General features: G+C 35.7%; 4 protein-coding genes across 5 annotated transcripts; 3 read left to right on the top strand and 1 right to left on the bottom strand.

The window, feature by feature from the left end:
- Positions 1-1715: 1715 nt before the first annotated feature.
- LOC100244619 (disease resistance protein RUN1) lies at positions 1716-3079 on the top strand. The gene is made up of 2 exons (XM_019224066.2): positions 1716-2379; positions 2494-3079. Exons 1-2 carry the CDS (start codon positions 1859-1861, stop codon positions 3077-3079), a joined length of 1107 nt encoding a protein of 368 aa, XP_019079611.2. The 5' UTR covers positions 1716-1858.
- A 1762-nt stretch (positions 3080-4841) lies between these two features.
- On the top strand, positions 4842-6494 carry LOC132254965 (disease resistance protein RPV1-like). The gene is made up of 2 exons (XM_059742147.1): positions 4842-5933; positions 6080-6494. The coding sequence occupies exons 1-2, from the start codon at positions 4872-4874 to the stop codon at positions 6395-6397; spliced, it is 1380 nt and encodes a 459-aa protein (XP_059598130.1). The 5' UTR covers positions 4842-4871; the 3' UTR covers positions 6398-6494.
- A 499-nt stretch (positions 6495-6993) lies between these two features.
- On the top strand, positions 6994-8472 carry LOC132254893 (TMV resistance protein N-like). Its single transcript, XM_059741910.1, has one exon. It carries the CDS (start codon positions 6994-6996, stop codon positions 8470-8472), a length of 1479 nt encoding a protein of 492 aa, XP_059597893.1.
- Positions 8473-11797: 3325 nt separating this feature from the next.
- On the bottom strand, positions 11798-18050 carry LOC109123642 (disease resistance-like protein DSC1). Of its 2 annotated transcripts, XR_009467437.1 has the most exons (4): positions 17161-18050; positions 16683-17012; positions 13828-16592; positions 11798-13548 (listed from the first exon to the last, which is right to left on the bottom strand). XR_009467437.1 is itself a non-coding variant. In XM_059742146.1 (3 exons), exons 1-3 carry the CDS (start codon positions 17281-17283, stop codon positions 15582-15584), a joined length of 1464 nt encoding a protein of 487 aa, XP_059598129.1. In that variant the 5' UTR covers positions 17284-18050; the 3' UTR covers positions 11798-15581. The 2 variants fall into 2 exon arrangements, 1 of the variants encoding a protein (XP_059598129.1); XM_059742146.1 differs by having other exon boundaries at positions 11798-16592.
- Positions 18051-27976: the final 9926 nt, after the last annotated feature.

Raw genomic sequence — 27976 nt, 5'->3', positions numbered from 1 at the left:
TTCTTTCTAGTTAATTTTAGTTACTTTATGTTAGGTTAGCTTAATACCATCCGTTTTCATTCAAAGATTATGTTTTCTTTTAAAGCTAACCTTGAAACGAAAAGGCACCAATTTAGCTTTGAATTAATATCACTGGTAGAGTGAAAACCCATCCCAGAGTTCGACCCTAGAATCACTATACTATAGTAGCTTTGCTACGCTAGTATGAGGTCATAGGTTTTATAAATGTTTTTGATTAAAAGACCCGACTGGATCAAACGAATCAATTCTTCATATTCTTCTTACGCTCGTTACATTCATTATACGTTCCTTAGATTCTTTGTACTTTCTCCACATTTCATGTACTATTTTTACATTCTTTGTACTTTCATCACATTTTTCATACCCTCCTCAAAATTTACATAATTTTTTTATTTTTAAATTTATTTTAACATTGTAATAATTTATGAATTAAAAAAATACTATCAATGTTTAACCCAATCCTTTTCATATAAAAATTCAACTATAAATTAAATACTAACAATATAATTATAATCAAAGAAATTAATAATACTATTTTAAATTAAGAGTAGATACTATATTCTAATTTACCAATGAACACTTTCACAAATGTATTTCAAAAATATTTTTTACATAGTCTTAGAGTTATAACTTAGTAACATTAAATAAATTATAACTATTCTTTTACTAAAGTTTAAAAGTTACAAAGATAGATAATCACTTAATATAATTCCTAGATAATCATTTTATACACGACTTTTTTCAAAGCAAAACCCTAAGAATAATTACTCACCAGCTTATAGCAAGGATCCCCACAAATAATTTTTAATGAAAGACTCTTTTACCGCAAAATATTTTTTTAACCATGATATTTTTTAATAAAAAAATTCTTTTACCATAAAATACTTTTTCAACCACAAATTAATTTATGATAAAAACATATAGTGGTAGTAGTGGAAAGAGGCAGTCATAGGTCTTGAATTGTTTGGGCAGCATAAAGACTACTTTATTTTAACTTTTGGACTTTTATGGTGTCTCCTTTTAGAAAATGAGTCAATCAACTCCCTTCTCATTGTTATCTACATATCCCATGGGTCTTTAAATATTGGAAGGAAAAGACTTGAATCTTTATTAGGTCAATGGAAGGAAATTTCGTCCTCCATCCCCACCTGCCATGATTGAATCAATGATAATATAAATTAAATTAATCTCATATAAATTGAATTTATAAAACAAACACAAGACAACTGAATTATTTAAAAAGAAATTGGTCTTAAATTATAATTTGTAAATAAACTCTAAAATTTAAATTTCATATCACCAGATGAAGTTTTAAATTAATTTTTTAGCAAACATCTAAACTAAACACTTACTTTAAGGTTAATTTCATTTAGATCCTCGAGATTTGATGTAACTAGATTTCATGGCTTTCTTTCTTCCTCGGAGACATGATGGATATATGGCATGAGAACCTGAATGCTAAAGCCAGTTTGGTCCGACCCATGTGTCAAGCTAAACCCAGTCTTTTTCTTTTTTATTTTTTTGTAGGCATCGTATGTGGATGGATGGTAGCTGGAATCAAACTTCTTTCTTGCATTTAAAATAAAATAAAAATTAAAAATATTGTAATCCATTTTTATATTTGATACATGGAGAATAATTTGTAAACAATAGAAAAGATTCGGGATCCAGTGGAGACCTTCACAACAATTTTAGCACACTGCATCCCCACCTTCCAAGGCAGAGTTCATCGCTGTCTTTCTACCTGCCAGTGTTTTCCTGCAATTTCTTTCCGCCTTTTATGAAGAAATTGCCTGCCATTAAGCTAAGTTGAGTGAGCTCTCACAGTAAAGAGTGGATGGCTTTTGCAGACCCTCAAAGTCAACGAGCTCCTTCTTCTTCGTCCTCTTCTATTTCTACTCGTGGATGGAATTACGATGTTTTCTTGAGCTTTATGGGTGAAGATACTCGCCATAATTTTACAGATCATCTCTACAGAGCTTTGGATCAGAAAGGGATTCGTACCTTTAGGGATCATGAAGAGCTACGAAGAGGAGAAGAGATTGCAGCAGAACTTTTAAAAGCTATTGAAGAGTCAAGGATTTGTGTCGTAATTCTGTCGAAAAACTATGCCCGTTCTAGGTGGTGTTTGGATGAACTGGTAAAGATCATGGGGTGGAAGAAGTGTATGGGACAATTAGTGCTTCCGATTTTCTACCAGGTGGACCCCTCCAATGTGCGAAAACAGAAGGGGAGTTATGAAGAAGCATTAGCCGATCATGAAAGAAATGCAGACGAGGAAGGAATGTCGAAGATAAAGAGGTGGAGGGAAGCGTTGTGGAATGTGGGGAAGATTAGCGGATGGTGTTTAAAGAATGGGTAACTATAACTTTTTCTTTGCAATTATATCTGATGGTAAATCGTGTTTTCTAAATAAAGCTATAAGCATATATGATCCAGAGCACTTAATTCATGTTTTGCTGATGTTTGCAGGCCTGAGGCACATGTTATTGAGGAGATTACTTCCACTATTTGGAAGAGTTTAAACCGGGAACTCTTACATGTTGAGAAGAACCTTGTTGGGATGGATCGTCGAAGGGTGTCTTCTTCTTCTTCTTCTTCTACTTGTATTGGTCCATGGGAATATGAAGTTTTCTTGAGTTTTAGGGGTCAAGATACCAGACAAAATTTCACAGATCATCTCTATGCAGCTTTGTCTCAGAAAGGGATTCGAACCTTTAGAATGGATCATACCAAGGGAGAAATGATTTTGCCAACTACTTTGAGAGCTATTGAGATGTCAAGGTGCTTTCTCGTAATTCTCTCGAAAAACTATGCCCATTCCAAATGGTGTTTGGACGAGTTGAAGAAGATCATGGAGTCGAGGCGTCAAATGGGAAAACTAGTTTTTCCAGTTTTCTATCATGTGAATCCTTCCGATGTGCGAAATCAGGGGGAGAGTTATGGAGAAGCGTTGGCCAATCATGAAAGAAAAATTCCTCTAGAGAATACACAGAGGATGAGAGCAGCTTTGAGGGAGGTGGGCAATCTTTCTGGATGGCATATACAGAATGGGTAAATATAGCTTGTTCGATCCGCGTAATCTTTTGCGAGTATCCTTTTATCTTTCTATACATAATGATAAATCAGAAATCTACTAGAATTTATAATCAGCACATGAATCTTATCCTAAAAAATAAAGTGATCAGTTACATCATGCAGCTGAAGTTGTGAAGTTAGAAATGGTTCAACTAGTATTGCAACCAATTAGGAGACCATTTAATCTACAAATTTAGGACCTTAATTTACATCCCATTAGTATTGCAACCTAGTAAACTAGTATTGAAAACTGATATAGTAAGTAGTGCATCCTCATCAATTGAAAAATAAAATAAAAATCGTAGGTCTTCAAATTGGTTCTTGGGATAAATGGGAACCAATTTGGAGGGTGTTTTTATTTTATTTTTATTTTATTTTATTGCTAATACATTACTCTTTCAAAATGTAGATTGCATTTAAGACTTGAAGTCATGCAGATGACTCAAGGTGGAAGGCAAAACCTAGCTTCTTAATGAGACTTCAAAAATTATAATATACTTTTAAAATGTACTCCATCTTTTGTTATTCAAAATAAAGTCTTTCAAGCTTTATATTTATCCCTGAAACGCCATAAAGAAACCCCTTGTTTAATTTGTTAACACAAAAAAAAAAAAAAAACCTAAAGGAACCCCTGTCTAACTTGTTCACACAAAAAAAAAAAAAAACCATAGATTTTTTTATTTTTTTTTAAATTGCAATTATTGAGTTAAGTTATTGCCCATATTATTTTATTTTGATTAGAATTAGTTTTTTCAAAATCCAAAACAACATTGTGTCTTCTTTCCCTTCTACTAAAGGGTGTTTTGTAAAACTTAATACTTAATAAAGTTAATTTAAAATTTATTCTAAATCATCAAATTAACACATATTTACTCTCACTAATTTTAACTCCTATTTACTTTGACTAATCTTAAATAATAAATCTATTTGTTAAACGTATATTGTAGATGTCTAGAATGGTTAAAAAATATTTACTATAAAAGATGGGTTGTGAATGTGGAGTTGTGATTGTATAATACTCTCACTAAACATGAGGACATGAGGTAAAAGCAATTTGGGATTGAGAATAAAGAACCTAATTTGACTTACTATTTAAAATTATTTTTTACTTTAAATTATAATATTAAGTTATTTAGGTAAACATACTTAATCTTTTAATGACTTAAATTAAATTATCAAGTCATTAAATTGATCTATCAAAGACCCTCTAAAATTTAATTGATTTCCTATTTCTTTCCATTCTTTTGTATGGTTAATATGTTAGTATGGGCAAACAACTATACATACAAATGCCATCTTAGGATGGACCTAAAGAAAAAGAAGCTTACGAAAGGAAGAGTGTAAAGTTTAAAATAAAGGTGAACATCATCTAAGAAGAGAGTTGAGTAATCTTTTTAGTATGGATAAAGGTTAGCAAAGATGAAATAAAGGGCAAAATTTAGAAGGGTTTTTTATTTTTATTTTTTATTTTTTGATATAAAGGTTAACAAAGATGAAATAAAGGGCAACATGTAGAAGTTTTTTTTTTTATTTTATTTTATTTTATTTTTTTCTTATGGTGTTCTAATGCTGATTGAAACATCTAATTATTTCATCCTTATCCCCTTAACAAATTCTAATTGCCCATAATTCATGTTTTATATGAATCTAAGCATAATCAAGTTTACTTCATGTTTTCTACCATTTGTTGCTCTGTTAGCTCACCTATGTATGTGCCTTATGGCAACAGGTTTGAATCAGATTTTATCGAGGATATTACTCGCGTTATTTTGATGAAGTTTAGTCAAAAACTCTTACAAGTTGACAAGAATCTCATTGGGATGGATTATCGTTTGGAAGACATGGAAGAAATTTTTCCACAAATAATAGACCCATTATCAAATAATGTTCGCATGGTTGGGATCTATGGATTTGGAGGAATTGGTAAGACAACCATGGCTAAAGTTTTATACAACCGAATTGGTGCCCAGTTCATGATTACTAGCTTTATTGCTAATGTTAGAGAGGATTCTAAAAGTCGAGGTCTACTTTATTTACAAAAACAACTTCTTCATGATATCTTGCCAAAAAGGAAGAACTTTATAAGGAATGTTGATGAAGGGATCCATATGATAAAAGATAGACTATGCTTTAAAAAGGTTCTTCTTGTTCTTGATGATGTTGATGATTTGAACCAACTGGAAGCTTTAGCTGGTGATCATAATTGGTTTGGTCCAGGAAGTAGAATTATTGTAACAACTAGAGATAAGCATTTGTTGGAGGTGCATGAAATGGATGCATTATATGAGGCTAAGAAATTAGATCACAAGGAAGCTGTTGAACTATTTTGTTGGAATGCATTTAAACAGAACCATCCAAAAGAAGACTATAAAACACTTTCAAACTCGGTGGTACATTATGTTAATGGTCTTCCATTAGGTCTTAAGGTTTTGGGTTGTTTCCTATATGGCAAGACAATATGTCAATGGGAAAGTGAATTGCAAAAACTGCAGAGGGAACCTAACCAAGAAATCCAACGTGTGCTTAAGAGAAGTTATGATGTATTAGATTACACGCAACAACAAATATTCTTAGATGTTGCTTGCTTCTTTAATGGAGAGGATAAAGATTTTGTTACTAGAATCCTAGATGCTTGCAACTTCTATGCAAAGAGTGGAATAGGAGTCCTTGGTGATAAGTGCTTCATAACTATCTTAGACAATAAGATATGGATGCATGATTTGTTACAACAAATGGGACGAGACATTGTTCGACAAGAATGTCCTAAAGACCCTGGAAAATGGAGCAGATTGTGCTATCCTGAGGTTGTAAATCGTGTATTGACAAGAAAAATGGTAAGAACAAATGCAAATGAATCTACTTTCATGCTTAAGGTTATTCGGAATACCTAAGCTTCAACAATATCATTTTTGTTTAAGTTACATGTCTTACTTTACTTTTATGTATTTTGCTCTACTCATCATCTAATCTTGTTTATCAGGGAACAGAGGCAATTGAAGGCATACTTCTGAACTTGTCTAGATTGACGCGGATACACATTACTACTGAAGCTTTTGTAATGATGAAGAATCTTAGACTGCTCAAAATCTATTGGGATCTAGAATCTGCTTTTATGAGGGAGGATAATAAAGTAAAACTGTCCAAAGACTTTGAATTCCCTTCTTATGAGCTAAGATATCTCCATTGGCATGGATATCCTTTGGAATCTTTGCCATTAGGATTTTATGCAGAGGACCTTGTTGAACTTGACATGTGTTATAGCAGCTTAAAACGACTTTGGGAAGGTGACTTGGTATGATGATTGATTATTTATTCATATTTCTTCTTTGGCTAAACTCTAAAGTCCATGAAAGCAGATATATCAAAGTAATTTTTTTTTTTTTCCTGTTACAGCTTCTTGAAAAGTTAAATACTATAAGAGTTAGTTGCTCTCAACACCTCATTGAAATTCCAGACATCATAGTGAGTGCGCCCAATCTGGAGAAACTAATTCTTGATGGTTGTTCAAGTTTGCTTGAGGTTCACCCATCTATTGGAAAGCTGAACAAGCTTATTTTATTGAATTTGAAAAATTGCAAAAAGCTTATTTGTTTTCCGAGCATCATCGACATGAAAGCGCTTGAAATTCTCAATTTCTCTAGCTGCTCAGGGCTCAAGAAGTTTCCAAATATTCAAGGTAACATGGAAAATTTATTGGAGCTTTATTTAGCTTCAACTGCTATTGAGGAACTTCCCTCCTCAATTGGGCATCTCACTGGACTTGTTTTATTGGATCTGAAATGGTGCAAAAATCTTAAGAGTCTTCCGACAAGTATTTGTAAGTTGAAATCCCTTGAAAATCTCTCTCTTTCTGGATGTTCAAAACTTGAAAGTTTTCCAGAAGTGACGGAGAATATGGACAATTTGAAAGAGCTTCTTTTAGATGGGACACCTATCGAAGTGCTACCCTTGTCAATTGAACGTCTCAAAGGCCTCATTTTATTGAATCTGAGGAAATGCAAAAACCTTGTGAGTCTTTCAAACGGCATGTGTAATTTGACATCTCTTGAAACACTCATTGTCTCTGGTTGTTCACAATTAAACAATTTGCCGAGGAACCTTGGGAGCCTGCAACGTCTAGCACAGCTCCATGCAGATGGAACTGCTATAGCACAACCTCCTGACTCAATTGTTCTTTTGAGAAACCTGCAAGTATTGATCTATCCTGGATGTAAAATATTAGCACCTAACTCATTGGGTTCGCTCTTTTCATTCTGGTTATTGCATGGAAACAGTTCAAATGGGATTGGTTTGCGCCTGCCTTCTAGTTTTTCTAGTTTCAGGTCCTTATCAAATTTAGACATAAGTGACTGCAAACTAATAGAAGGAGCAATCCCCAACGGTATTTGCTCCTTAATCTCATTGAAGAAATTAGATCTAAGCCGGAACAATTTTCTAAGCATACCTGCTGGCATCAGTGAACTTACAAACCTAAAAGACCTTCGATTGGGGCAATGCCAGAGTCTCACAGGAATTCCGGAGCTTCCACCAAGTGTCCGAGACATAGATGCACACAATTGCACAGCTCTTTTGCCAGGTTCATCAAGTGTAAGCACATTGCAAGGGCTACAGTTCCTATTCTATAATTGCTCCAAACCAGTTGAGGACCAATCCAGTGATGATAAGAGGACAGAATTACAAATATTTCCACATATTTATGTGTCTTCCACTGCTTCTGAGTCCTCTGTGACTACTTCACCTGTTATGATGCAGAAATTGCTTGAAAATATTGCATTTAGTATTGTTTTTCCTGGCACTGGGATTCCTGATTGGATCTGGCATCAGAATGTGGGCTCTTCTATAAAAATTCAGCTACCTACAGATTGGTATAGTGATGACTTCTTGGGATTTGCTCTCTGCTCTGTTCTTGAACATCTTCCTGAGAGAATTATATGCCATTTGAATTCTGATGTTTTTGATTATGGAGACCTGAAAGACTTCGGCCATGATTTCCATTGGACAGGCAACATTGTTGGGTCAGAACATGTCTGGCTGGGTTATCAACCATGTTCCCAGTTGAGGTTGTTTCAATTCAATGACCCCAATGAGTGGAATCACATTGAGATTTCTTTTGAAGCAGCCCACAGATTCAACTCAAGTGCATCCAATGTCGTGAAGAAGTGTGGCGTATGTCTTATATATGCAGAAGATCTTGAAGGAATCCGTCCACAAAATAGAAAACAGCTTAAGAGTAGTGGATGTAATGTAGTCGAGAGAAGCAGTGACAGAGCAGGACTCAATCGTAGTGGAATGGAATCTAGTTCTAGTGGCAGCAGACATGGACCCACCAATGATCCCACGCTCAAGCTCAAGCGCAAACGTCCTCAAGAATGACTACCATCATCCAGGTCTTTTTTCCAATAAAATTCTCTTTTCTGTTGATTTGGTCATGCATTCTCAAAATCAGTGATGATATTTTTCGTCAATAATTCTCGGCGAACTCCTCCAATCATGTCTATATGTTATATCTCTGTCTGACTTTTCGGTGAGTCATCATCTTTTCTCTTATTGAGATATATTGATTGAAGCAACTGAAATTCTCTTAGTCATTTTTTCTTGTACTCTTTGATATTTTAGGCAGATATTTTTGTTTGAATCTGAGCTTTGATTATGCTGAAATTTGTTATTAAGCCTTCATAATTAGTTGTTGACAGTGTTGAATTTTATTTAGCACTTGGCGAATATGGGGAGTTTGATTAAGAAAATGAAGCAAAGTTGGTGTTGGGTGATGAATGCAAGTTGCCTGATGAAACACCCAGCATACTTCTTTTCTGAGTATGAATGGTTCTTTGCATTATAACCTTCAAGTTTTAATAGTAATAGTTTTGGTTGTGTTACGAGTATTAGAAACTTATGATGTTAAGTACTAGGATAAAAACTGCAGGAACATTTGCTAACATTTATGATGTTTGAGTCATAAAATCCGGTTCTTCTACATTTTGTTTAACATGCGTTTGATAATCATGGCAAATTGTAACATTCAAAACTTTCTTTGGGTGGGAATGATAAGAATCTTGAGTTACACTATGTGACAAGCTGTTCCTCTTTTGCAGAGGCCAGAATCAGAATTTCCATGGAGGGAGATAATTTTCTTGCTTTCTGCAGAGCAACTCCTTTGCAAATGCAGCGATTCCAGGAGCTTGGAATCTTGCTTTCTTATGAATTATTTTATATACTTGTCTGATGTTATTTATGAAGCTAGTTGGTTTCTTTTATGTGATTAAGGTAGAAACTTATTAAGACTTTTATACAATGCATATATCATTAAACTATTTGTCACCATTTATCTGAGTATATCCTTCTTTAACATATTGTTACAATGATTCGAACCCTGCTGGTATTGATTTTAATGCTTTTGATAAAATAATTATCAAAGTAGAATTTGTATTTTTGGTTCCTGAATTTTTTATTTGATTGGTAGTGAGCATTTGACCTGGTCATCGCATTCCACTAGTGATTTTCCAAGAATAATTTTTCATGATGTTCAAAAACTTTGAGAATGAAGAGTCTCCAATTGTCATCTACTCTCTATGAAGATGACTTTATAAGCTTGTTTACTAATTTAATTTGAGAAATTCATTCAGTTTTATTGGCTGTAGCCCAATTTTACTCATATTTTTGAAGTTACGAAAATAGTTTGGATAGTGTGTTCCCTGAAAAGAAAGTAACAAATAATTTGAATCATGGCTGGTCTAAACTCACAACCACACTTAGAACTACATATAAGATTGCAACCTTTCAGTAGAATAAAAGAAGAAACTGCATTTATGAACTGAATGTAAGTATGTAGGTATAGATATCCATGGCAAATTGAAAGCATAAACCAGCAACAATAACCCAACATCCATCAAACTTCAAAAATTAACTTGTCAGTAACACCATTAATACACAACTCAAAAATTCCGATAGTCATGATATGTTTCCGGAGCTTTAGAGGAGAAGACACCTGCAATAGCTTCACTACCCATCTCTATAAGGAGCTATGCACCAAAGGAATCAACACTTTCATCGACAATGACAAGCTTGAGAGGGGCGATGTCATAGCTTCTACGCTTGTTGCGGCTATTGAAAACTCCAAGTTTTCTGTCATTGTTTTGTCAGAAAATTATGCTTCTTCCAGGTGGTGTTTGGAGGAGCTGGTGAAGATTCTAGAGTGCATAAGAACCAAGGGCCAGAGGGTTCTCCCAATTTTCTACAATGTGGATCCCTCACATATAAGATATCACAAAAGGAAATTTTGGAGAAGCATTGGCTAAACATGAAGAAACTTGAGGAACGTGGAGAGGGTGCCAATTTATGAAAACTTGATGAAATTTCAAATCAATAGAGGTTAGGTGTATTTAGTGAAAACTTTGGATGAGGTGAATGGAATTAACCTATTTTTGAAAATGCAAATTGGAGTGAGTTTTTTTTTTCATTATGCATTTGATTGTGTACATCTTCTTTATAATTTCTATTCTGTCATGATTGATTTTGATTTTGTACATATTTTTAATTATTTTCCTTAATAATTATAGAATGAACAATAAAGACCAATATTTTGAAAAGATACCTAGGTCAATAGCAGGTTAGTTTGGACTTTTTCAACTTGGGTATATATATAGTAGGGTTGGTAAAAAATAGTGAGAGTAAAAACAAGGACATGAGGAATTGAAATGAATGATATCAAATTTGTTTTTTGAAGGTCGTAAATGGTCAAAACAAGGACCCAAGCATTCCCTAACCAACCTTGGGTTAAAGTAGAATTTGTGCTTGTTTCAAATTTTTTAGACTTCATACTAGGATAGCCTTAGGCTAGCTCGATCAATTCCAAGGTTTGCGAAAATGCTTTGTCATTAAAAAGAAATACTAAAACAACAAATATATCATCCACGTACAAGTCTTTTGGTAGGTTCCATTCATGAGCAACAATATAAAAGAAAGATAATTTTAATAATCTTCTAACAAGAGCTTGAAACAACTAAAACAAGACAAGAGGAGGTTGCCCGATAGGTGAGAAGCAACTTCGTGGAGGATTTTTTATTTTAAGGATCTTTTAGGTAAAAACAAACTACTTTTCCTCGTGAAGGCATCTTTTGAAATAAGCTACTTCTATTTTAACAATTTTTTATAAGGTTGAATGGACAACTTGCTCACATATGCATCTTTTAGGAAAATACAAGCTACTTTTACTCATGAAAACATATTTAGAAATAAACTATTTTTCTTAGGTGACTTTTATTTTAACCATTTTTTATAAGGTTTGGTGGACAACTTGCTCACATGAATCCTTTAGGAAAATATAAACTACTTTTCCTTTCTTCTCCACTATTGTGGAAACATGTCTTTCTTTTAATATGCAACATAATTATGTTTGTTCCGATATACATGGATATATTTTCCCAAAGAACCACAAATTCATGTGAAGTTCGGTTAATAGTATTTTTATTTGAAGCGCTTTTAGTGGAAGTATTTTTCAGATAATCATCTATCAAGTGCTTTTTTAGGAAGTACTACAAATGATTTTTCAAGACATGGGAGAACAATGTGACTTTCATTATACTAATAAAACTATGAAGTGGATCCTTTCAATCTTATGAATACTAATATGTGATCATGAATAAACGAATAAAGTAGTACTTAAGTGAATATGATCATAAATAAAAGAAGCTAATTATAGAATAAAACAATATTCAAGTTTTTAACATTGATTAGAACCGTGCAGATGAAATCAAAATAGAGCATTTAAATCAGTCCAAGAATATACTATTATATTACAAGAAAACACCTTTTAATTCAAAAGCTTCAGCTCCTTGGCAGGCGGTGAGAGTCAGTCCTTATCGATCACCTCCTATCTTCAAAATCTTCCATTCTTAGGGTTTTCCCTTTCCTGCTTCTTCTCCTTCAACTTCCGCTGGAATGATCACCCTCACCACTCCATCACCCCAGTTCAGGGGATTGCCGAAGCAGCCAACTTCACAGGAACGAAGATCACTCAACTTCAATTCACAAAATATAGTAACAGGGCTGTCATGGAACACATCCTCACAGGACTTCAAAAACAGCACATACAGGAGATTCCAAGAACCTACTACTAAAATCAACATGGAGGCATTGGTATTGCTGCTGACTATTGAATCATTCCCGTAATGAAGAACAATAAGGACTTGTTCAGCACGAAGTCTTGCCTTTATCGTAGTGCTCCATGTTAAACCCAGAAGTCTTGCCTTTATAGAAGTGCGGAATTTTTTACTTTGATTTTTACACCCTGATCGAAAATGTCCACTATGAAAAACAAAAACTGAATACAAGGTTTTACCTAGTTCAAACCTACCAATCCTTTTCAAGCCACTTGACTAACACCTTTCAATTTTAGCTTCTTACCTTCTTCTTTTGGAACACACCTGGAGTCCACACCAAGCTCAATCGCGGCCTCTTCTTGAATCTACACAAGAAGAAAATGGGTTTTTACCCAAACCCAATAGTTTCAAAATTGAGAGATGAACGAATGAAGAATCAACCCATCTTTTTCTCAAAAAAATTCATTGAAAACAATTTGGAAAACAATAGGAAAGTTGGATTGTCTTGGCAACCAAACACCCTAAATTAGGAAAGGAGAAGAGAACCAAAAAAGATGGTTGTTGCTGTGTCTTTCTCTATAGCACAAGAAGCAATTTTAGGCTTTTAAATGAAGGAAACCCTTAATCCAATTGATGAGATTTCATCAAGAAAGTGCAACCTGGATCGATCCGACCTGAAGTTGGATCAATCCTAGAATAGGGTATTTTGAACACTTAGTAAAAAAAAAAGCTTTGCAAGCCTTCCTAACTTAAAAAAATTCTCCTTCAAAAATATTTTAAGAAAAACAATATTTAAATAATATGGTTGATTCAATTCCATCCAACTTCAACCTCAACTACATACTTTGGTTTTTTGACAAATTCAATAACTTAATCTTCATTAGGCAAGTAGTTCGAAGAAGGATTGGAAAAATCGAGTTAGGAGATATTTAGGAATTCTGTCCAAAATTTCCAACCTAGCTAAACACTTACAATAAGCAACAAACAACATATCATTAAGTAAGAAAAATAATGACATCCCAAGAAACCAAATGGTATAAATGAACAGGAACCAAGAAGCTAATGTTATTCTTGAATTGATTTGCATGCCCTTTAGGTCTATCATGGTATCAGTGGGTCCTTTGAATGTGTTACGGCTTCAGTCATGACCAGAATGAAGAAACTCAGTATGCAGCATTGAAACAGTTAGAAATCGTAAACTTTGGCTACATCTCAAGGTTGCAAGTGTCTGAGTCATTACTAGAGAAACAACTTACGCTGGGTTATCCATGGTAGAAATCATCAAGCCTTTTCTGGAATATGGTATCTTCTCAGACTGATTGGTTGAGATCTTCAAAAAGGACACGGATGGCTGAACAGGGTTAAAATCCTTTTTAGAAGCTATGTAGTTCATACTAAATTAATGAATTCAACGCGCAGCACAAATGTATAAGTATTCATAGGATGTCTGCAGATATAATTATATGTCAGGCTATTTTTTGGAAATCAAGCCATACAACATCTAAGCTAAGAACTTTAACCAAAACCAACACAAATTCAAGCCCAAAGAGAGCTTGGTTTGAATTATCTCAGGCCAAGCAACTGTGTCATGGTACCTATTCCTACTGAAAATCCTAGCCAAAGTACATACCATAGGTTTAGTCCATATGAACTTGTGGCAGCTACTCCACTTGTCACACCAAAAGCAAACTCCATTTGAGTTCAAATCCTCCATAGTTTTATCAAAAGTGTATGGAATGACGAATTAATATTTCCAATTAGTAACTTACCACGAAGTTGAGAGATTCACAATGGATACCAACAGAATAAAGGGTGGAGACGCTAATGCCATTCTTGAATGAATTTGTTCCCTCTGTTTGGTTACTTGGTCAGGTATGCCATCTATATTCAACGAGGCTTCAGTGCTTCTCAACTTACTCAGCCACTTAAAGACATCTATTACAACTGTCACCAGGTTCATCCTCCAACGACAAGTGACCATCAGCTTAACAAATATGATGAAGTAACTGGCTTCAGGGAATGAAGATCTCATCATATCGACTTGAATTCACAAAATAGATTACCAGGACTCCCTTGTATTACTGTAGCATCCACTATTTTGCTGCATCAATTCAGTTTGAGCAGTTAGCAAATCTGAATACAAACTGAGATGTATTCATTGATGAACTTGAAAATGTTTCTGATTATGCGCAACTTGTATGCATCTATTCCTTTTACAGATGATGCAAGCTCCAGGAATGCTCAATAAAATCAAACATTAATCAAATGCTAAACCTAGAATGGAATGGCCAGATCTATCAAGACCTAAAAATTAAATTTGAATTAAACCAAGACAAAGAACTTAATTAATAAAGCTCAGATTTGACTCTCACCAAAAGCTCGAGTATCCCTCAAATTAATCATAAACATGTCTTAGACACTAAGTAAACTGTTCCAAACTATCCATTTTGCTACTTGATTGGTTTTACATAAATTCATTTTGAGCCAGCCCATTCTTAAATGAACCAGTAATAGCTAGTCTTTAACTAATTACCCAAACAGAAGTAAATCCCATTGGGCTCCTTTAGGATTGATGATATGTACTCTCCAAGAATATGCTAACTTAAATCACCAATGAAGAAACCACAAACATGAGATTAATTGGCTGCAGACCTACATCATCAATTAGATCCTTTATATATATTAATTAATCACATATACAATTTAATTAAATATTAAAAGCAAAACCTATATCAAGCAGTGGTATGGCATATTCTTTTATTCATACTACAGACTCGTACGTGCTGAGAAACAATGTTACATACCAAGATATGGTGTGATCCAAAACGGAGAGGCAAGAAGCAATACCATAATTGAATTGATTTGGCCTTTGCCTCTATCATTGTATGTGTGGGTCCTCCAAATGTGTTAGGGCTTCAAGGAGGAGAGTTGAATTGTGAGGACAGATAAAAGTTGAATTAGGTTAGTGTTAGATTATTGTCATTCACCACTTGAATCCTCATTGTCCTGATTAGAGCTCCATTTCAAGCGTTTCTCTGGCTGCATCTCTCATTCTAAATCATCACACCACCACCCACTTTCACTGGTTTCCCCATCACAACTATAGTAGTCAGAATTCTCTGATTCTGAGCCATCATAAGACCACCCATTTCCACTGGAATCCCCCTCATGGATTTCTTCAAGGAGAAGAGTTGAATTAGGAGGAGGAGAGATGTATTGGATCATTGTTATATTGTTGCCATTCACCTCTTCATTCCTGTACACTAGATCAATCCCACACTTCTTAATTGCACAAACTCCTATTCGGAGTAAAATGTCAAATGAAGCCTTAATTCGAATCACTTCATCAAAATTGATAGAAGAGGGAAATGGTACACAAAGCAGTCACAAATGATCTGACTCCAATCCTCCCCTTAGAGTAGTCTGAGGATAGACAGCATAGTGCCAAGAACTGTGATGGGAATAGAAGTTGCAGTCTGCACTAACCCAACCACTACTCCTGGGACTGAGAGGAAGAGGGAAATTATAGACTACAGCAAAAGCAAAAGCCAGGACATTGGAATTAAACCAACTTGGAGGTAGCTCTAATTCTATTTCACTACTGCAGTCCTGATTCCTGATCCAATCTGGTATTCTTCTCCCAGGAATAACAAGGCTGAATGCAGCTTTTAACAACTCTGGAATACTGGTTTCTAGCTCTGGGGAAGCAGGCTCAAGAGGGGGCAACAAGGGATCCCCCTTCAGTTTGAAGCCAGAGCTAAGTGTGGTTAATGATGTGCAATTATGTGCATTGATCTCTTCTATGCTTGATGGAAGCTCCCGCAGTGTTTTAAGTCTTTTGCAATTTTCCAACCCCAGCCATTTCAGTTGAGAAAGTTGGTTGATGCTTGAAGGCAAAGTAACAAAGAGGTTTCCGCTCAAATTTAAGGATTTCAGCGAAGATAAGAAGCCAAGATTACCGAGATTTGCGCCATCTGATATAAAGCAGTTTGTTAGGTTTAGTTTTGTTAAGGAACACAAAACTGGGAAAGGAGGCAACATGAAACAAATGGAATTTGAACTCCTTGGCATCAAGTGTGAGGCAGATGGTGTTCCTTTGTCTGCATAGAGCTCCTTTAGCCACTTTAAGTTCACACAATCTGAGCAACCAGAAACATCAAAGGTTTCGAGAGATTTTAGATTATAAATGTTGCTTGGAAGACTCTTCAGCATTATGCAGTTCTTCAAACTCAGGAATTTGAGTTTGTTCAGAACTACAAGAGAAGGATGAACCTCACGCAAAGATATACAACCTTCAAGAACTAACTGTTCAAGGTTGATGACCCCAGAGAAATCCGGGGTTTCTCGTAGATATCTAGAGTGACTGAGATTCATGAATTTTAATTTTTTTAGAACCTGCCAAAAAGAAAAGTGATTCAAAAATTAACTTTCATGAATGTTTGCATACTATATAAAGATAATAACATTGATAAATTATAATAATACCTTGATTCCGTCCCACAATTGTTTAACGTGGCTATAAGGCATGCTGAGGTCAAAAAGATTCTTTGGATTTAAATCAATGGGCAATGAATTTAATGGGTATCCATGGAAATATAGTAATCTTAAGTCATCATAATGAAATTTAATGTCTTGGGAAAAGTGCACTTCACAATTTGCCTTTTTGGAGGTGTCTTGGAAGGTTCTTGAAATGTCATCTTTATAGACTTTAAGTAATTGAAGTCTATTCATCCTCACAAAGGCTTGAGTTGTGAATTCTAGTTTCTCTTCCAAATGAGACAAGTTGAGGAATATGCCTTCAACTTCTTTTGTTCCCTAAAAACCAAGTATAGAGATTAATTGAAAAGCATATAAAATGCATAAAAAATTTTATATGATCCACAAGTACTGCTTTAACAGAAGTGATAGTTTTTCATCTTAAATTTGTATGTGAAAAAGGAAAATTTATGTGTTTTGCTCTTACCATATTTTTTTTCAACACATAAGAAATGTCCTCATGATTCCACAACCTACTCCATTTGCCAAGCATTTTAGGGGACTTTTTGCGAACAACCTCTCTACCCATTTCTTGTAGTAAATCATGCATCTTAGCTTGTTATCAGAAATAGTTGTGAGAGACTTATTTATGAGGGCTTTTATTCCACTAATTGGGAAAAAGTTGCAACTATCTAAGATTTTTGTAACATAATCATTGTCCTCCCACAAAAAGAAATAAGCAATATCTAGGAATATATCCTTTTCATTGTCATTTAGAAAATCATAGCTTATTTGAAGCACTCTCTGAATCTCTATATTAGGAATTCTTTTCAGTTTATCCAATTCACCTTCCCATTCATGCTTGCTCCTACCAAACAAAAGAGAGCCTAAAACTTTAAGAGCTAATGGAAGACCTTGAGTATACACTAGTACGTCTTTAGATAGCTCCATAAAATCCTCTATGGGATGGTCTCGTTTAAATGCATAACGACTGAAGAGCTTCATAGCTTTATTGCCCTCTAATTTCTGGACCTTGTATGTTTCCTTTACTCCATGCATGCTTAACAAGTCTTTATTCCTACTTGTTATAATGATTCTACTTCCAAGACTAAACCAATCACATTGTGGAACTAACTTTTCTAATATTATTGAATCATTTACATCATCAAGGACAAGGAGGACTTTTCGGGAGTAGAATCTTGCCTTTGTTAAAGTGCGTCCAGTTAAACTTAGATTTTTACATCCTAATATTTTTGAAAGAAATTTCTCTTGTAAGCCATCAATACCTTGTCTTTTCAAATCTTCTCCAACATTTTCAAAAAATATGCAACCTTCAAATTGATTGAAAATTCTATCATAAATTGCTCTTGCAAGGGTTGTCTTTTCCCCAAATTCCTATCATTCGAACAACAGTTGACTCCATACATAATAGTGATTCCATTTCACGTATGGAAGAATCTATCCCCACTAGGTCCTCAACATCACTTGATGGTATATGAATTATATCATTCAAAATGCTGGAGACAATTTCCTCAATAAGCATAACCTCTTCCTGCCATGATTAAGAACAAAGAGTAGTAAGTTTGATAATGCATTATTTTAGATATGTGATTCACTAATTACCACATACCCATTCCCAAACCTTGCAACTATTGAATGAATGATATTGGAAGGCAAAACAAATTAGTGTTAGTCCTAATCACCATATTATATATATGGAAAATAAAATTATGAAAAGGTAATCATACATGAACTAGCACTAGCAGGGTGATTATTTATATGTTTGGTGTTGTAATTAATGCTTTCATGGTTATCTTATCATGGTCATTTTGATTAATTTTACATGAAAAAAAGTAAAAAAAAAAAAGTAAAAAAATAAAAATGAGCTTCTCCCATGTCAGCTCTTAAGTATCTAAATCTTAGAATTCTAATTTAAAAATATTTTACAATGAGTTCAACAGAAAAAACTTAACCCAAAAGGTCTTGTTTAACAATTCAGCAATGAAAATCTAAATTTCAATGGAGAATATTAACATGCTATCAACAATCATAGTATTTCCTTGAGAAATTTTAATGATAAGAATAATGTTTAAAAAAATAAGGGGGGAAATAAAAAAGGGGCTAAGCTTAGAAAATTACTTATTCTACGAATCCCATCCCGATAAATTGGCAACTTGAGTGAGAGCATCCCTCCAAATCTGCACCCTTTCCATATTCTCCTTGAAATTCTCTTCATGTTTAGCCAATGTTTCTCCAAATTTCCCATGTGTTTTCTCACATATGAGGGATCCACGTTATAGAAAATAGGGAGAACCCTTTGTCCCATGGATTCTTTGCACTCTAGTATTTTCACCAGCTCCTCCAAGCACCATCTAGAAGATGCGTAGTTTTCTGACAAAACAATGATAGAAAACTTGGAGTTTTCAATAGCTGCAACAAGCGCCGGGGATATGACTTGGCCTCTCTCAAGTTTGTCATCATCAATGAAAGTGTTGATGCCTTTTGTTGGAATATCCAAAATCTGATAGATGAATTAGAGTTAAAATCACAAGTAGCCAAACAGAATTCATCTAACTAATGTCAGTTAAATTAGTTTTGCCAATTGTCAATACTTAACAGCTTTATTGATCCATTTCAAGTGTATAAATAGACCTCACCTGTACATTTTTATTTCATCTGAATGTAAGGAGAATTTTTGTTTCAATACACGTTTAAGTGCTCCTCTGTTTTCTCCTCTATTTTCCTTTGCAATTTTGCATATCTTCACATGGTATCAGAGCTTGATATTTTCCGTTGCTCTTGATCTTTCTTGATTCTTCTTCATCTTTCCTGGTCGATTGTTACTTCACAATGACTAAGGAAGAAAATGCTTCTATGGCTAACTCTCATTCATCAAATGGACCTATACAGAATCTTTCAGATGATTCATCCAACTGCTATTACTTACATCCATCTGATAATCCTGGTGCACTTCTGGTTTCCGAGATATTCACTGGTGAGAATTATATTGCATAGAGTCGATCTATGTCAATTGCTCTAACAATGAAAAATAAAATTGCATTTGTTAATGGTTCTCTGGTTCAATCGATCACTAATGATCCTCATCTTCGTGTTGCTTGGCTAAGAGCCAATAATCTTGTCCTGTCTTGGCTAATGAATTCAATTGCCAAAGAAATCCGTGGTAGTCTTCTCTATTTCACAAATGCTTTTGATATCTGGGAGGAGCTGAAAATCAGATATCTCAGAAGTGATGGACCAAGGGTTTTCTCCCTAGAAAAATCCTTAAGTTCCATTTCTCAAAATTCGAAATCTATCACTAAATATTTCAGTGAATTCAAGGCTTTATGGGATGAATACATTAGCTACCGTCCTATTCCCAGTTGCAGATGTGGGAACCTTAATCATTGTTCTTGTAATATTTTGAAGGACTTGACTGATAGACAGCAATCAGACTATGTAATGAAATTTCTTGTGAGGCTTCACGATTTTTATTCAGCAATTAGAAGTCAATTGCTACTACAATCTCCTTTACCATCTATGAGCAGAGTTTTCTCCCTACTTTTACAAGAAGAGAGTCAAAGATCATTAACTAATGCAGTTGGCATTTCCATTGATTCACAAGCAATGGTTGCTGAACAATCATCAAGAACCGTTTCAACAAGTAATACTCAATTCACAAAGCAGAAAGGAAATTCTGATGCAATTTTCTCTCATTGTGGTTATTTGGGTCACTTAGTTGATAAATGTTTTCAGCTAATTGGATATCCTCCTGGATGGAAAAGACCAAGAGGAAAAAGATTCAACTCTACACCAACTGTAGCCAAAAATTTTCAAAGATTGCCCACTACAAATAATACTAATGTTTTGGAGCAAAATTCAAGTAATTCCAACATGATTTTTTCTCAAGAACAAATCCAAAATCTGCTTACTCTAGCAAACAGCCTTTCCAGCTCAAACACAAATTCTAATGCAATTGCCAATGTTGCATCCACCTCAAGTAATTCCTTCTTCTGCAATACAGTTTCTTCATCAAAGAACCAATTTACTTGGATTCTTGATACAAGAGCAACAGATCATATGATCTGTTCTCCCCTTCTATTTGACTCGATTGTTTTACCTAAAACATCTTCCAAAGTTCATTTACCAAATGGACAAACAGTTCCAATTATCTTCACTGGATCTGTAAAATTCTCACCTGATATTACTTTACACAATGCTTTTTATGTTCCATCTTTCAATATCAATCTTGTTTCTGCATCAAGATTAACTAAAGATAATTCAATTGGATTATTTTTTCTTCAATCCAAATGTATCTTGCAGGACCTCAATAAATGGAGGATGATTGGGCTTGCTGAAGTTCAATCTGGTTTATACCATCTTCAACAATTATCTGCTGATAACCCGACTCTTGGTAGCTTGGCATGTAAGGGTATCAACAAAATTTATACCTAACGTCCTTACACTAAAGTAGCAAAGCTACTATAGCATAGTGGCTCTAGGATCGAACACTGGGAAGGGTTTTTACTTTAACTGGTGAAGTTCGGAGGATGGAGTGAACTTTTCTTAATAAAAATTAAGTTAAGATGAAAACATATAAAGATGAAGGCGTGTAAACTAAACTAACATGAAAATAGGTTAAAAGATGGAAAAAGAAGTTTCTCAAAGCTTTGGATAGCCATGCTTAACTCACTATGTAAAAATGGAGATTTTGGGACTTTTCACCTCGAGTTGGGGAAGCAACTAAGATGATGCTTACTTCCCGAACCGGTATGAGTTTAACAACTGAGTTTTAGTCCTTGAAAACTTACAAAAAGGGTAGTTGAACCTCATAAATGCTCTTTTAATGATATAGGTCATCTCCTCGACTTGCAATACAATGGCTCGTAGGGGATAACTAATGAACATCAGTGGATCTAACAATAAGAATCCACTGAGACCAAAAGGTTATCAAGTATTGGTCATTCAAAGCAAGTCGGAGGGATTAAAAGCTTTACTTTGAATGAAAACATTTATGACGCTCAGCTACTTACATTCATGGCTTGGAAATCTCCATCCTGACACGGGAGCTTCACATGACATCCATTACTTCAAGAAACTAAAAGGTTTTAGCCTCTCATCCTTGGGGATTTCATCCTCCAAGGATGTTTGGCTACTAAGAAAATGAGAAAGAAAAGAGAAAAGAAACGTATGAACAAAAGTGATCTTATAACTTATAAAGTTACAGGTTACAAGATTAGATGATGATTGTCTGAGGCTCTTCACCTCTATTTAAAGACAATAACAAGCTAAATTACAAGAGCTATTACAAAAGCAACCTATTCATTGGTTGATTACAAGGGTAAAATAGGTATTTACAAAGCTAAAAATCAAGCAAAATATCTTGGAGAACCGGTAGTGGAATAACATCAACAACGTCTCAAAACAGGGGATTCAAAGGAATTTCGCAATGTGCCTAAATCCTCCTTGCGAAATTTTCGCAAGGTGTTTCTTCATGGTGCGAAGTGGCAAAATTTCGCACCATGAAGAAAATCTCCTTGCGAAATTGGTCATTTGACATGATGCAGTTTCCTTCCAAAGGCCATATCTTCCTCATTTCAGATCCAAATCATACACGGTTTGAAGCGTTGGATTCTTGACTTCCTAAGCTTTCAAATGGTATATAGCATGAAAAAAATGGACTTCGGGAAGTGCTCCAAAAGTTCAAAGGAAGACTGCAGCTGTTTTCTTCACTCTGTTTTCTTCACTCTGTTTTCCTCTTCTCCATTGCTTGTGCTCGTGTTTCCACTTGAAATTCAAGCCTATAAACGTACAAAATCCTTGCTTAACTCGCCCAAGTAGCTCCTCCATCAATTGGCATGCTTGAATCGATTCATAAGCTGATAAAAACATGTCAACTTTGCCACAAAAAGGTTAAAACCAATTACTAAGGACCTTAATGAATTAATTGGGTTAAATGAATATGATTACTACTCAAAGGTGCTTAAAACCATTATAATTAGGTCTACAAAATAGCACTTTTTGGTAGTAATCACACCCCCCAACCGACTCATTGCTAGTCCCTTAGCAATGGAGGAGATAAAAACTAAGTAAACTATAATAATATACATAAAAGGGATCATGCAAATCACTCCAAAAAATAATTGAGTGGCATAACTGATATCAAAACACATCTCACATGGTGAACTAAAGATACGAAGATTCAAAATGCAATAGGAGTTGTCAAAGCTAAAACTTAAACAAAAAGTACAAAGAGTGGAGATTATGCAATTAAGTATCAAAAGAATCTCTACTCTCAAGGTTCCGGATCAAACTCTTCCATAATGAGCTAAGTGTTAATGAGATTAGCTTCCGGATATAGTATGCACAACTATCCTCTCCCCCCAACCTAAGCTTTTCTCGGACATTGGCAAAATTAACCAACTCTTAATAGGTTAGGAACGCACCTTCTTATTCACAATTCTTTTTACTCACTAAACTTAACCAATTCACCTATGTAGCAAGCAGAGGATCGACGACTCCCAACCAATCAAGGTTTAGGGCATCGGGTTTTAAAGGCTTTCGCCACCCCTTCGGATCATGCTTAGGTTTCAAGGAAAGAATAGAAGCTTATTCTCTTTTTCTTTTTCTTTTTCTCTTTTCCTTTTTCTTTTTCTCTTTTTCTTTTTCTAAGACTCATTGGTCTTTTTGAGGTGTCCCAACACTATTAAAAAGAGGTTAAGTAATAAACCAAGTCAAAATTTTCCTAAGCTTAGAGGGTGAGAAAGTTTTACATCATAAATCCGGGATCTAATGTGCATGGTGTGTGTAAAGCTTGAAATGGAAGAAATAAGTTCGAAATCAAAGAGGGCTTCAATAGATTATCAACTTTGAAAGCATAAAACAAACTCTAAGACTTAAGTAATTAAGTTAAAACTCGACTTATCCTATTTTATTTTGAGAAATTATCTTTAACAACCATAGAGAATGAAACAAAAAATTTTGAAAAAGGGCAAAAACTACTAAATCAACAAAATAACTAACTAGAATAGGAAATACTTACTTCCTCAACTCTCCCCCCAACCGAGATGAACATTGTCCCCAATGTTTCTATCGAAAAATACGAGGAAGGAATGATATACCTTATGGTGATGTGGTATTCAAAGCGTGTGAGTGCATCCACATGATTCAAAAACCATAAGAAACGTGAGAGAGGAAATAAGATACAAAAAATGATGCTTATATAAACTGAGAGAGTTGAGTACAAGATATAAGCATGAGGTACATACAATCTCAGAATATAAAACATGTACATATACAAAAAAGAAAAAAAACATATACAAAATGGAGATAGAAATATCCAATCATGGATGTGGCTCCTGAGGTGGAGGAGGTGATATGCCCAGGTGATGGTGGATCTGAGATAGCATGGCGGAGTGCTGGTCCAGGATAGCTGTGAAAATGAATTTAAAAAGAATCAAAACCTTGGTAAGCATGAAGAAAAAATTTCGCAAGGTGAAAATTCACCTTGCCAAATTTTCGCACTGGCTACTCCCCTTAAAAACCAATCCCGAGAGGTTGCACTTTGATATTTGCTTTGAAAACAATTTCGCAAGGTGAAAAATGACTTGCGAAAATTTTCGCACTGGTTACTCCTTGCGAAAGTGCACAATCCCGAGAGGTTGCATTTTGCATCTTGCCAAAATGTGCATTTCGCAACTCACTTTTAGAGTTGCGAAATGGGCTTTTAAGCTTGGACTTAGGTATATTTCTCCCCTATTTCACCTTTCTTTCCACATTTGTGAGCTTGTGAGCTTTCGTACCTGCTATTGGACATCAAAGCTCCATTAAAAACATAAAAAAACAAAATCAAAACTAAGAAACCTAAACAAAATATGTGCAAAAGTATTAAAAATGCAAAGTAAACAAGAATGTAATACTAAAATTAAAACAAAAAGAGATGAGCACTTAGCTTTTCATGCTAAGCTCATCAACTTACCACACTTTCTCAAGGATGTGATGGGTCATGGAGGATGAGTACCTCCTTGTCACGGGAAAATGGCTCGATGTAGGGCTTGAGTCTTTGCCCATTTACCTTGAAGGTCTTTGCACTATTTGAGTTGAGTAACTCAATTACTCCATGTGAGTGTACTTGGTGGATGACAAAAGGCCCTACCCACCTTGATTTGAGCTTTCCCGGAAATAGGTGAAGCTTAGAGTCATATAGCAAGACTCTTTGTCCCTTGAAAAATTCTTTCTTGGTCACCAACTGATCATGCCATCTCTTTAGCTTTTCCCTAGCTATTTTTGAGTTGAGATAGGCATCATTTCTCAATTCCTCAAGCTCATTTAAATCCAAACTCCTCTTTAGCCCAACCTTAGTTAAATCCATGTTGAGCTTTTTAATGGCCCACCATGCCTTGAACTCGATCTCAACGGGAAAATGGCAAGCTTTGCCATAAACAAGACGGTATGGTGACATCCCAAGGATAGTCTTATAAGCCGTCCTATACGCCCATAGGGAATCAAGGAGCCTAACAGACCAATCTTTCCTATTGGTGTTCACCACCTTCATCAAGATGTTCTTAATTTCCCGGTTGGCTAGCTCTACTTGGCCACTCGTCTGAGGATGATAAGGTGTAGCTACCTTATGCTTAACTCCGTACTTGGCCAAAAGAGCTTCAAAGGGCTTGTTGCAAAAGTGAGTGCCTCCATCACTGATGATTGCTTTAGGCACTCCAAACCTCGAGAAGATGTTTTCTTTTAGGAATTTGAGAACCACTTTGTGATCATTGGTTCTATAGGGTATAGCTTCAACCCACTTTGAAACATAATCAACTCCTACCAAAATGTAGGAGTGACCAAAAGACATAGGGAAAGGTCCCATGAAGTCTATTCCCCAAACATCAAAAAGATCCACTATCAAGATGGGGTTCAAAGGCATCATGTTTCTCCTTGAAAGCTTGCCTAGTCTTTGGCACTTATCACATCCTTTACTTACCTCATGGGCATCCTTAAAAAGTGAGGGCCACCAAAAGCCCGATTGAAGAACTCTCATTGCTGTCTTTTGTGAGGCAAAGTGGCCTCCACATGCATTCTCATGGCAATGAGATAGGATCCCATGCTTCTCTTGTTCAGGCACACACTTCCTTATAATTTGATCCGCACAATACTTGAAGAGAAAAGGCTCCTCCCAATAATATGCATGGACCTTGGCAAAGAAATTCTTCTTGTCCTGAGAGCTCCATTCACTTGGTATTTCTCCCGTGACCAAGTAATTGGCAATGTGTGCAAACCATGGCACTTCCTCCACAAGCATCAAGGATTCCTCAGGGAAATCATCATTTATGGGAAGTCCATGGGTGTCATGAGCAATGTTGAGCCTTGACAAGTGGTCAGCTACCACATTCTCAACACCTTTCTTATCTCTGATCTGGAGGTTGAACTCTTGAAGCAAAAGTATCCACCTAATCAACCTAGCCTTGGCATCTTGCTTGGTTAGCAAATATTTCAAAGCTGAATGATCCGTGAATACCACAATGGAAGACCCTATCAAATAAGCTCTGAACTTATCCAAAGCATACACCACAGCAAGTAATTCCTTCTCAGTGGTGGTGTAATTCTTTTGAGCATCATTCAAAGACTTGCTTGCATAGTAGATCACATAAGGTTTTCCATCTTCTCTTTGTCCCAAAACAGCCCCAATAGCATAATCACTTGAGTCACACATCACTTCAAATGGCAACTCCCAATTTGGTGCTCTCACAATGGGCGCTGATGTCAAGAATTGCTTAAGAAGCTCAAAACTCCTTTGACATTTATCATCCCACTCAAACTTGGCATCCTTCACCAATAATTCACAAAGAGGTTTGGCAATCTTGGAAAAATCCTTTATAAACCTCCTATAGAACCCGGCATGCCCAAGGAATTGCCTTATTCCTTTTACATTGGTGGGAGGTGGCAACTTCACAATTAGTTCCACCTTAGCTCTATCTACCTCTATACCCTTCTTTGAGATTACGTGCCCAAGAACAATACCTTGATTTACCATAAAATGGCACTTCTCCCAATTGAGTACGAGGTCTTTCTCTATGCATCTTTTCAAAACATCTTCAAGATGTGACAAACAATCCTCAAAAGAAGTCCCATACACAGTTATGTCATCCATGAAGACTTCCATGATTCGTTCAACCATGTCACTGAAGATGCTAAGCATGCATCTTTGGAAGGTAGCAGGAGCGTTGCATAATCCAAAAGGCATCCGCCTATAAGCATAGGTGTCGAATGGACAAGTGAAGGTAGTCTTCTCCTGGTCCTCCACAGCAATCTCTATTTGAAAATACCCGGAATACCCATCCAAGAAGCAATAAAAAGGATGCCCAGATACTCTTTCAAGGACTTGATCCATGAAAGGTAAAGGGAAGTGATCCTTTCTCGTTACTGCGTTCAGCTTCCTGTAGTCAATGCACACCCTCCAACCAGTTGTGAGGTGTGTGGACACTTCATCTCCATTTTCCCCCTTGACTACGGTTATCCCGGACTTCTTTGGAACAACTTGGGTTGGACTCACCCAAGTGCTATCCGAAATGGGGTAAATGATGCCCGCTTGAAGAAGCTTCAACACTTCAGCCCTTACTACCTCTTGCATATGAGGATTCAATCTTCTCTGTGGCTGACGAGTTGGCTTAGCTCCCTCCTCCATATAAATATGGTGCGTGCAAATCAATGGGCTTATCCCCTTCAAATCAGAAATTTGCCATCCGATGGCCTTCTTGTGCTTTCTAAGGATTCTTAGAAGATTGTCCTCTTGTGAAACGGTTAAAGAAGAAGAAATTACCACCGGGGCTTTATTGCCTTCCTCCAAGTAAGCATACTTCAACTCGGCAGGAAGGGTCTTCAATTCAAGCTTAAGGATTGCATCCTTAGCTTCTTTCATCTCTTCCTCATCCTTGAACAAAGGGAGGATCACTGGCTTTTGTCTCCAGTTTGACATAACGACATTCATTCCCATGGGTTCAGCTAACCCATCATCAAGATCTTCATGGCTTTCATCTGAATTCTCTTCAAACTGATCAAGGATACTCTGATTACAATGCTCCTCCACCAGGGTATCTATCATACACACTTCTTCCGGGCCCTCATCTTCTTCAGGATGGATGTGCTTTTGACATAGATGGAAGATGTTGAGTTCCAATGTCATATTCCCAAAAGTGAGTTGCATGACCCCATTCCTACAATTGATGATTGCATTGGATGTTGCAAGGAATGGTCTTCCAAGGATGATTGGAACATAGTTGATCCCTTTGACAATGGGATCCGTATCAAGC

This window comes from Vitis vinifera, chromosome 13 (assembly GCF_030704535.1).
Source record: "Vitis vinifera cultivar Pinot Noir 40024 chromosome 13, ASM3070453v1".
Lineage (NCBI taxonomy): Eukaryota > Viridiplantae > Streptophyta > Magnoliopsida > Vitales > Vitaceae > Vitis > Vitis vinifera.
Note: the sequence above shows the minus strand (reverse complement) of the source record. Positions and strands in the feature narration are given on the sequence as shown.